At 28.4% G+C, this 11,314-nt stretch overlaps 1 protein-coding gene across 3 annotated transcripts; it reads right to left on the reverse strand.

Moving 5' to 3' along the window:
• Positions 1-1,411: 1,411 nt before the first annotated feature.
• Positions 1,412-3,987, reverse strand: LOC137811516 (remorin-like). 3 transcript variants are annotated; one of them, XM_068613303.1, is made up of 6 exons: positions 3,821-3,987; positions 3,353-3,447; positions 2,663-2,908; positions 2,195-2,531; positions 1,945-2,026; positions 1,412-1,826 (listed from the first exon to the last, which is right to left on the reverse strand). In XM_068613303.1, the coding sequence occupies exons 1-6, from the start codon at positions 3,844-3,846 to the stop codon at positions 1,632-1,634; spliced, it is 981 nt and encodes a 326-aa protein (XP_068469404.1). In that variant the 5' UTR covers positions 3,847-3,987; the 3' UTR covers positions 1,412-1,631. The 3 variants fall into 3 exon arrangements, with proteins under 3 accessions (XP_068469404.1, XP_068469405.1, XP_068469406.1); XM_068613304.1 differs by having other exon boundaries at positions 3,353-3,427; positions 3,821-3,961; XM_068613305.1 differs by lacking the exon at positions 3,821-3,987 and adding an exon at positions 3,667-3,768 and having other exon boundaries at positions 3,353-3,427.
• Positions 3,988-11,314: the final 7,327 nt, after the last annotated feature.

Genomic DNA, 11,314 nt, shown 5'->3' on the forward strand with positions numbered 1-11,314 from the left:
TTATAATAATTATATAAATCGTGGTCTTGTCTAGTTCTTTAGTTCACAATGTTGCGGCTGTGGTTTTCCTGGGATTGGGGAAAATGTAAGATGTTTCAAAGTGTTCAAAAATTCTGATAATGGTGTATATCTTCAACATTTCTACTACCACTTAAAAGTAAAAATTCTGCAGAAAATAAAAAAAAATATTAAATATAAGTATGAAATTAATATTTTTGTTAGTATATGAACTTTGTTTATTTGAATATTATGAATTGATATCATAAATGTTTTTTTATTAAATTTTTATATGACAGTTTACAAGTCGGGTTGGGTTTGTGAGTAAAGTATACAAAGTTCCATCAATTGAGTAGACTGTGATAACCTTGAGTAGAATACATACATTTATGAAATAGTAGTTAATTAATTAAACTTATGTTGTTAGTCTCTAATTAATAAGCGAGAGATTAAAGAAAAGTTTTTGTGTGTGTATATTAACAAATTTCTTGTGGTGAAGCGGTAATTACACTCTTTTATGATTATGATGATTATATTAAATATAAATATTAAATGATACTGACATTCTTTTTAATTTTAAATATACATCCCAACTTTTTAAGTTTTAAATAAAATGATAATAATACTTCTTCTAATTTTTAAAAGTCACCCAAAAAAACAATATATTTAAATTTGAATTTTTTTTCATAATTGGATAATATATTTATTTGGAATAAAAGATAAAACATTTAAGAAATTTGTATAATTTTAAAGAAACGTTAACATAATGTATATCCAATAGTTTTATTATTCTAATTAGATCAATTCACTAACCTTAACAGCTTGAGTCAATTATTATGTAACCACAAAAACTCACATTCTTCCTTGTTTGTTAAGATTCTTGATTTTATGAACACTCCTCGTTAAGCATGAGACCAATGCATCTCTATGCAAGATGGTAATGGTCAAAGAAATATATTTTTCTTCTTCTTTTCATCTCTTAAGACTCTTCTTCCCCTTACTTCCTCTGAGTGTCTCTATCATCTTAAGGTGGTCTCAATCAAAGTGTGATTGGTCACCACTGTTAAAAGATGTTTCCTATAGTGATGATCTTTTCTCTTCTCACTTTTTATTTTTCTCTTTACAATATTCTTCACCCAAACCAACAATCTCCAATGGTAGCAAACAACAACTTCCTCAATCTAAGATTGAATTAAGTTATACTGACCAACCGTTTTTTTCTCCTTTTCAATTCTGGTTAGCACCACACTTTGATATACAAATGATTATCCTAATTTTAGAATTTATGATATTATGTATTTTAAACAATTAATTTGTTTAGAAACTTATTCTTGCAGATACTTCTAACTCTTTTGTTTTCTATGTAGAGGATTCCCATTCTGAAAGAAAGTATGGCAATTTAACTCTGAAAGCAAGCAAGGAAACTGGAACTAATTTACACCAAAACTAGCCCAAGTGTGTTCTGTTTTACATAATCTTTTCCCCTTTTATGTAGTATGGAAAATTATCCACTACAGAAGAGTTATACAGTTAGAAATCACAGAAATTTGTAACAAATAATTACATAATATTTTTTGTTAAACCCAAACTCAGTGATGTTATGTAATATATATACATAAGTATAATTGGTTTTGTTAGAAGCAGGAACATGGCCCTGGAATCTTGCCTGTTGTTCTAATTATGTTTGCCTTCTCTTTTGCTTTGAGCACTTCATTCCTTCGCCTTTCCTCTGCTTGGGCTTTAGCCCCCCCTACAATCAGATTTACATAGTTCATCTTCTCTTCATATTTCTTCAATGCTTTTGCCCTTTTCCTCTCATTGTCACCATGCTGCATGCAAATCCAATCATTCTAATTTAATTCAAATACTTTATAATCATCGCTTCAATGTATAACACAATTTTCAATTAGCATGCATGTATTAAGATGATTAAGCCAGAAACCTCACCTGAAGCTTATTTAACTTGCGTACGGATTTCGCCTTCTTCCTCTTTTCCCATGACCCAATTGTTTCCAACAACTTCTCGTACCTGATAATTATGCAATGCATCAATCCACAAATCATGAAGCTTTTAAAAACTAAAATAACATAAAGTTTTTAATTTTATGTAAAAGTTATATAATGTTAAAAAACATCTTTCTAATTTTAAAAAATAAGGTCCAAATCATGTTCATCCTATAGTGTGACAAGTATATACCTTTCTTTGATCTTTTCAAGCTCCTCCCTCTCCCAAGCATTTGCTTTTGTTTCATTGCTGCCTGCTCTTGCCGAAGTCTGCCTGATTGGTGGTGGTGGCGGCGGCGGCGGCATTAAAGGCTCCGGCTTTTGAACTAGTGGAGGAATTTTTGGATGTGGGGACTCAGGTTTTATTTCACCTGTGTTCACCAAGTGCTCATTTCCAAAAGTTGGAGCCCTTTTTGGGGATTGGATTTCAGGTTTTTTACCATCAGTGTTACTCCTTATCTTTTCACCAAGAGTTGAACTCCTTCTCATTGATGATGCAGGGGTCATGCCTTTTTCAGGCCTTAGATCCACTGTAACATTTTTAATTTGGTCAATTGGGGGGTTTAGATAAGGATTCGTGCATAACTTTTGTCCAAAAGAGTGTAGATTATTATATATTCCCGTTTCAAAATGAGTAATAGTTTTTAAGTACTGTATCTACCTGAGAACTGTGTGGATGTTTCACCAAACTGAGAAAATGAAGGTTTTGTATCATCCACCTTGCTTTTGCCCCTGCCCAAAGGTGTCTCCCTCATTTTCTTTTGTTGTGGAATTAGTGAAACCTCTTGTGAAAAAATTGCGAATGCAGCAGCAGCTACTGCTGCGGCATGCTCCATTTCTGTGTCATAATCATGACTCATGTTTCTTGAAAATTGTCTCTCGAACCAATTCTGAACCTTTTTCTTATCTGTGCAAAATCTTCACTTGAGTTTGTTAACTAATAATATATTGGCTAATTCATTTATCAGCCAAAAGAAGTAGAAGGAAAATGAACAGCTTCGTTACCTGTTAACATCTCACTTTGGAGGGAACTTCTTATACAAAAAAAGTTATCATGAATGCAACTTCATATTTATCATAAGTTTATTAATTTTTAAGATTAACTAATTTTACAATATATTATCATGATTTTTTCGTAAAAGACATCATGACAAAAAATTACATAATTTTTTTTATTATAGCATAAAATATGAATCGAACAACATAAGTTTTTCTGAAGACAGACAAAACATGCATGTCAAAACTCTAATTTTCTTCATCCCAAATTCTCAGCTCATTCCTTTGTTTCCCCCCCGTTAAATACATATTATCACTATTATTAATAAAGCCTGCATGGGAAAAATTACATCACCTTTGATGGATGGGGTTTTCTGTGTTGTAACTTTCTGATCCCTTCTGCCACCCAGATCAGCTTTATTCTCCTCCTCTGCACCAGTTAATTTCACTCTAGCAAAAAGTTTTCAGCACATACACAATATTCATGGAACAAAACTTTATGCAGCAGTTTTTGTTATATGCATATGGATATGCTTAGTTAAAAGATCTATAGTATGTGAAAAAGATTGTGTAGAATAGAAATTAATTAATATGATTTTATGTATGTTCACAAAATGATTGATGTTCAAATGTTGCATATACCAGCCTTGGTAGCATTAATAACTCTACCTTTTCAGCACAACTGCATGGTAGTTAACTGTTGTTTATGGAAACAGAAGTAACATGATTCGTCCACCCAAATTATGAGAGATGTGGAAATTACAATAAATGATACACATGTTATCATCCTACATTTCTGCAGGTAAAAAGCAAGAATGCTAACCTTATTTGCTTCATCAAAGTTTCCATTCTTTAGGAAGAATTTTTCAGGCCTCTTACTTCCCTTTTATTGGAAGTGCTTTTGTAAAAAACTAGTTTATCCGAAAGCGAATAAAAACCTAGAAAATTAAGGAGAACCTTTTTGTTGTAGATTATGGTCAGGTCTGTGATTTGGGGTTGGAGGGCAAGCAAGGTTAAATATACTTTGCATGTGTTGTCTGGTTTGGAACTCAATGAAGTCACTTGTGGTGGAAGACAGGTATTCTTTTCTTCTTCGGAAACTTAACATTAAGCATGGGATCTTACTTGCTCTTCTAGACCACATTTTCTTAATATTTCTCCCATGAAATTTGTAAAAGCTCAAAAGTTATATATATATATATATAATATAAAGTTTAGTTTTTTTTTCTTTAAATTAATTGCATGGCTTTAAACATTTAATGCATCATGTGGAAGTTCCAAAGAAATAAGGTATGAATAACTTTGTTCTAACATAGGGTCTATGTATGGCGAGAGACTCAATGGTTCTTTATAAATCCTATAATAAGTACATGTGTAATATTTTAACCTTTTGCCTTTAATTATACAATTTCTGTGAAATTTATATATATTGAATTTAAATTGTTAAATTTTTCATTATATTTAATAAGGCCATTCAGATTTAATAATTTTTTATAGAGTATTTCAATGCCATCTATATTACAAAAATTTACACCTAAAGTTTGTCAACACCAACAAAAATAACCCACTATAAACTTCAATAAAAAAAATATGGTTAACATTTATCAAGAAATAATTCTACATTCTTTGGTTGGTTGAGAAAATTCTCATAAACATTAATAGAGAAATAACTCTAATCTAAATTGGTAAATTAATAGTCTCGACAATTTAAAGAATAATTTATATTTGCTAAAAAATTGACTTGCATAAAAAAATATAGTTTCATCATAGTATCGATAAACACTTCTAACTAGTGTCAATCGAAAAATAATTATGACAAGGTTGGTCCAGAAAATTTTGATTAATTTTAGTTAAAAAATAATTCTGACTTACGTTTTTATTGATGCTGGTTGAGAACAACTTTCAACTGATATTAACTTGAAACAATAGTACGAAACAGAAAAATTGTATTTAACATCCAAAAAAAAAAAATACTATTGATCTTGGCACAAAACCTAATTAATGCTAATTGAAAAATAACATAAGGTAATATGTAAATAATAAAACCATGGTGATAGTAACAAAAAAACAATTGTAATAAATTTTAACCTAAAAAATATTGTCGATATGAGATGAAAAACAATATTATGCCTATGAAGTCTTGACCTTAGTTGAACCCAATAATTTGATTAAAATTGAGTTTAAAATGTTTGGACCAAGGTTGAGGCGGAGATAGAATATAAAAAATATATATATTACTTTAAAAAAATTATTAAATAAAATTAATTTTAGAAATTAAAATAATTATTTATTATATTAATTAGATTAAATTAAAGATTATTTTATAAACTAAAAAATCTTTAATAAATTCTAAGAATTTATTTAATTAAAAAGTTGCGGTTAATATAATCTTAGAAATTTATTTAATTAATGAAGGTTTTTTTTAATCTTTGTTAAATTTCAAAGATTTATTCTAAAATCTCAGCAAAATAATAATGGAGGTTTTTTTAACCTTCGTTAAATTTCAAAGATTTATTGTATAATCTCAATAAAGTGCTTCGAATTTTTCAAAATTTAATAAATAAATAAAATTAAATTTATTTATAAATAAATAATTAGAAGATATATAGTTTTAATATATTTTATAATTAAATTCTCTAAAATTTTGAAAGTGACACTGCAAATAAGTTTTCTAAAGTTTCAAAAATTTATTTTAAAAATCACCAAAATAACATTGGATAATAAGAATTTCAATAATTAATATTGGTTAATAAGTATTTCAATCGTATTTGCTGGTAGTTGGTTTATATAATTCCTAGTTTTTTTGTTACTAACTTATTCTTCAAAAAAACCTGGTTTGTTTTATTTTATCTTTTGATGTACATAAAATGTACAATTTTAGTTTTAGTTATAATTGTTAATATTTAATTCTCATAATTTTGAAATATTTTAAATTAAGACCTTTATTTTAAAATGCATTCAATAAATAATTTAATGTGAAAGTGAGAAGTGATAAAGTTAATTTCTCCTCATAATATGTTCTTGCAATCTTTGAAATCCTCAAAGCCAAGAACACACATGACTTCGAAGTCTACATTTAACACATAAACACCTGTTGTTATCGAGCTAGGTAACGGTGACTTGTGATCCAAGTTGGAAAAGTAAGGTGATGGAAGAAACAATGATAGTGCCTTATTTAGTATTTCTTCTCCTTAGATAATAGACATAAGTGTGTTTGAATTGTGATTCCTTTATAGGACATTCGTCGGTAGCTATTGACTCTGTGCCGAAGAGTAGTGTGTTTACGGTGGAAGAGAGAGAAGTCAGGAGGATAGTTAGAGATAGTGGAAAATGGGAGTGAAGGTTATTTCAGACGACAAGTCATTTTATGGAAATTTCGAAACTCATGATATTTTATAGAGGTTCTTAAACTCATGATATTTAATAGAGGTTTTGAAAGACTTTTCCTGAGGTTTAAAAAAAATCCTAGGAAACACCTCCCCCGGAGTTGGTTTAGCGAGAGAAACTGCAACATTGAATAAATGACTTAATAAATGTTTTAACTCTGAATAATGTAAAAATAAACTTGTTAAAACCATTTTTTGTTGTAGAGATTATTAATAAAAATTTAAAAAATAGTTTCAAAATTGTTATCTAACAATTAATTACTAAGGTTTTAACTACTAACTACTTTATATTCTAAATTAATTTTTTAGAAACTAATTTAGAATCTAAAATTAATTTAGATACTAATTTAAAAACTATTTTATAATTTTTTATTAATAATAGAAATCATTTAGATATTAATAATTTTTTAATCTCTAAAATAGTATCTAATTTAGTCAATATAGTAATTAATTTTTTTATTTATTTTTAAATTTGGTTGTTATTTAATGATTTTCTTCTAGTTTATAGATTTAAGAAATGAGGGAAATATTTAAATTTATATAATTTATAATTTTGAAAATATCTAATATAATTAAATTAATTTCATAAAATCTTAAATTTTAATTTATTTTGAAATTTTCATTTAAATAGCATATTATATTATAAAATCTTTCAAATTATTTATAAAAAAATACCTTTTAATATGATTTTTATCCTTTATTTATTCTATTATGATATATATAGAGTGGAATCAGAGTAAGAAGAAAAGAAAAAAGAAACATAAAAATACCATAGATGATACTCTAAAAAAGTGTTATTAAAAAAAAATGGGATACATAATATTTGTTAATAATATTTAGAAAACTGTAAAAAGAAGAAACGTATATAAATAACAAAAGAATAAATCTGTAAGTGATAAATATCTATTTTATAAAAAAAAAACATATAAAAGTTGTAATATTATTCTATTTTAAATTGTAGCACGTGTATGCACGGAAGACAGAAAGGGTTACACTTTACATATCTTTTTTATGTTAAGTTTTTTAGAACACAACTTCATAAAAAGGTGATTTTTCTTAACAGTTAAATATTTAAAATTTGTATTTGGTACTAATGAACTATTTATCAAGTTGGTTTATTTAAAATTATCATATTCAATGTTATAAAATTAAGATTTGAGTATTGAAAGATCTATATAAAACTTAAGACTCAAGAATCTTAATCATAAATAAAATAAAAACAATTGTTCTCTAACAAAGCTTGCACAAAAATATTTATTAAAGTGAAATTTTATAAAAAAATTGTTATAATAAAATCTTAAAAATAATGCAGTACGATAAAATTTACAGAAATTAAATTACGAACTCCTTTTAATCCTGTAAAATGAAGATGAATTTTTTCACAATAAAAAAAAGTGAAGTGATTTATCATATGGATACCCTAGAACAAATAAATGCATTTTCCAATGCTTGCCGAAAGTTAATCCTATTGAATGCATGCACACACGAGCACAACTTTTCCACCATATATATTAATTTCAGTTTCACACCAATCGAGATCACAAGATTGTTCCAAGTTTTTTTACATCTAGTTTATATAAATTTAATTTGTAAGGTGTGAGAGTTTTTTTTACTATAAAAATGTCTAAGTTTTGTGAAGTTGATTTGATAAATAAATTTATGAAAAGTTGTGATGGATAGAGAGTTTTATGTAAAAATTCTGATTAATTAGCTTTTTATTGTAAATATTTATTAATAAAATTATGCAAACTGAATTATAATGTCCTTTGTTAACATTTTTGGAATAAATTAACAAGTTGAAGTTATGTATTTAAATAGGAGGGAGGAATCAAGTCTTTTGTTATTGTAAAAATAATAATAATAACTGTTTCAATATATAAAACAAAGATGAGAAATTTGATAAAGAGGAAATAAAGGAAAACATACTAAATCTTTTTGCTAGTTTCCTTGGATACACAAAATGCAAGAAAGGAAAACTAATTAGTATGAGACTTAAATGAAAGTTTTCTGTCTTTCAGAAAGCTTAATGTGTTAAAAATATTTCACTTGGTTTTGATTTGTATTAATTCATCTATTTAACTTTCTCATCATATGTAGGGTCCATTTGATCCCTTCATTTTTAGTAAGGTGAAAATAAATTATACCATTAATTTTTCACCTACTTTTTATATGGATATTCAAAATTTACTTTTCTCCTACTCTCGTCTTTTATTTTCTCTTTTCATTCAAACAACTTAAAAACTTACATACTTTCTAACAACACACAACCATTTCATTTCCTACATTAAATTTGTTTTGTTTAATTTAAAAGTTCTGAAATAAGAAAATACGTTAAAAGTGTTAAAAGTTACACCTCATTAAAAAAATATAAAACTATAATATATATACATAGGTGTACACTTCACCTTACTAAAATAAATTTATAAAAAAATATCAAATACAAATTTCATCTTACTGAATACATCTTATAAAAGTAAATTATGCTTATATAGTAGTAAAACTTATGAAATGGTTATTCTAATAAAATTAGTTAGATACAATATTGTTTCATCGGTTATAAGATGATTTGTATTTTTATATCTAATATTGTCAATATTAAAATTATATTAAATATGTGATAAAAATGACTATAAAAAAAATTAAATGAATAATTTAGTCTTGGAATATAGAAGAAAGTGTTGATAATGATGAGGAACTAATAGTTCTGGAAAAAGGAAACAAGAATAAAAGCAAAACAGTATGAGTTCCATATATATATTGATTCTCATTAATTGAATTGAATTGAAAGAGGAACTGCAAACTAAAGATGAGGATATAATTTATAAATATTAAAATGAAAGGAAAAAAGAATGTGGTTGACTGAGAAGGGCCGAAGAATGAGCGTGTTCTGACCTCAAGAACTGGAGCAGAAGTCATAAATGGATGCACCCTTCACTTTCGGTGGCTCCACATTAATCAAACTCGTGGGGTCCAACTCAATTCAGCTCCCAACCATATTCTCTTACCATTTCCATGCTTGTTTTCAGATTCATCTCTTCTTTCTTCAGAACTCTCACACGCTCTGTCCGTGTACTCTACCACTTTCGTCACCTCCAACTTGCAAGATCCAAAAGCCAAAAACAAACATGGAAATGGGACTCCATTGCCCCACACCAGAGGCCACCACCAAACTAACACTCATCAACGCAGACTCACTCTAACGTTATACCATACACATACTCCTTATTTTTTTATATCACTAACCAAGGCTATATTTTTCTGGACTTATCTTGTTCCAACCATACATAACATTACAGGCGATAAAAGTCTCTTGAATTCTCTTGATCGTGTAGGCTAATTCACCACACTATGATGATATACTCATTTGGTTGTACATAAAACTGAAGAAAAGGAAAAGCTGAAAATGAGAAAAAGATTGAACATGTCAAGAACTAAAGAAATGGAGGAATATAAGCTGAAGGAGAGCCATTTTGCAAGATTGATGAGGAATCATTCTTCTTGCGTTGATGGGTGCTGAGCAAGTTTATAGATAGTATAGTACTATTGAGCCATGAGAATAATATGAAGAAAGGTGGTGATGATGGTAAGAAAAAGTGAGTAAAGAAGGAAATGGGGTTTGGTTTGTGTATGTTAAAAGGGTGGGGTCAAATTGAAATGGTACGTGGAAATTAAAGACACCTTACTGTATATGTAGTGGTATAGTAGTAGGGGTGAACTGGGTTCGGAAACTGTTGAATTAGTTGTGAAGAGGGTTGGGGCCGGTGGGAACTCGCCTCTTCTCTGAGGCAAACCTTGGATCAAGAAGGGGTGGGAGTGGAGGTGAGTTGGGGTGGTGCATTCTTTGAAGGCCAATGCACAAAGAACGTGGTCTGGTGTGGGGGAAAGAATCACAGTAGTGGCTGTTTGTTGAGGAAGTTTGAGGTGGTAGGGTGGTAAAGAAGATGATGAAGAAGAAGAAGATGATGATGGTGAGTGAAGAAAGAGAGATCTTCATGGTGAAGAGGAGGATGAGGAAGGGGGAGGAGAAAAGAGTGATGAGTTGTGGAGATAGAGAGAAGGAGAAAAAAGTGATGGGGAAAAGGAAGAAGAGGGGTGAGGTGGTGGTGACATTAGCCAAAGCCAAGTGAGTGTGAGTGTGTGTGATTGTTTAAATGCAAAGCAAGAGACACATGAAATGATATAATTGCTTTGAAAATGGAGGGGGCCTCACTCTCAACTCTCCAATTAATGGTGTTTTGTCAGCAATCACCATCTCTCATCAAACCAGTCACGAAGTTTATATGGAAGTGTTGGGTTGGGGCATATGCGCATCTATATAACTCTCTGCTCTCACATTCAGACTACATTTCCATGGAATTCAAATGCTTCTGCCTCCTTTCTCAACACCTCATGAGTTGACACACTGCAATTTCAAACTTTAGATCCACTATCAAGATGCTACTGATTTAAACCCTAAATATTTCATAAAATAATAATGAAATTATTTTAGAAACTTCAACCTGTTACAAACTAATTTAACTACTTTATTAATCTTTTTGCCAAAACTAGCCCACAATTTAGATAAATTAGTTTCTAGGTGATAAACTCCTATCTTATAAATTTAGAGATGATAAATTATTTTAATGTTTAGTAAACTAACTAACACAATAGTTGATAAATGTAAAATTATATAAAATAATATAATTATAATTATTTAAAAAATAATTAATTTTGTATTCAACTTTTTAGTACTTTTATTTAATTTTAAAAGTTGCATATTTTTTTTTTATCTAGAAAAGGTTATTTTATTTAAATAAGTTGATCTATGAAGTATTAATTAAATTTAATTTTAAAAAAATCTTAATTTAAATTACTAATACATTGAATTTCATTTTTTACGATTTTTATTGTGGGTCATTTCCACGTAACATCATAACAAATACTAAAAATAT

The sequence above is a fragment of the Phaseolus vulgaris genome, chromosome 2 (assembly GCF_000499845.2).
Source record: "Phaseolus vulgaris cultivar G19833 chromosome 2, P. vulgaris v2.0, whole genome shotgun sequence".
Taxonomy (NCBI): domain Eukaryota; kingdom Viridiplantae; phylum Streptophyta; class Magnoliopsida; order Fabales; family Fabaceae; genus Phaseolus; species Phaseolus vulgaris.

Coding starts and splice junctions, on each gene's coding strand:
- LOC137811516 (XM_068613303.1), bottom strand. CDS start 3,846: ATGGAAACTTTGATGAAGCAAATAAG. Junction 2,909..3,352: donor GAAAACCCCATCCATCAAAG/GTGATGTAATTT, acceptor GATTTTGCACAG/ATAAGAAAAAGGTTCAGAAT. Junction 2,532..2,662: donor AACATCCACACAGTTCTCAG/GTAGATACAGTA, acceptor AAAATGTTACAG/TGGATCTAAGGCCTGAAAAA.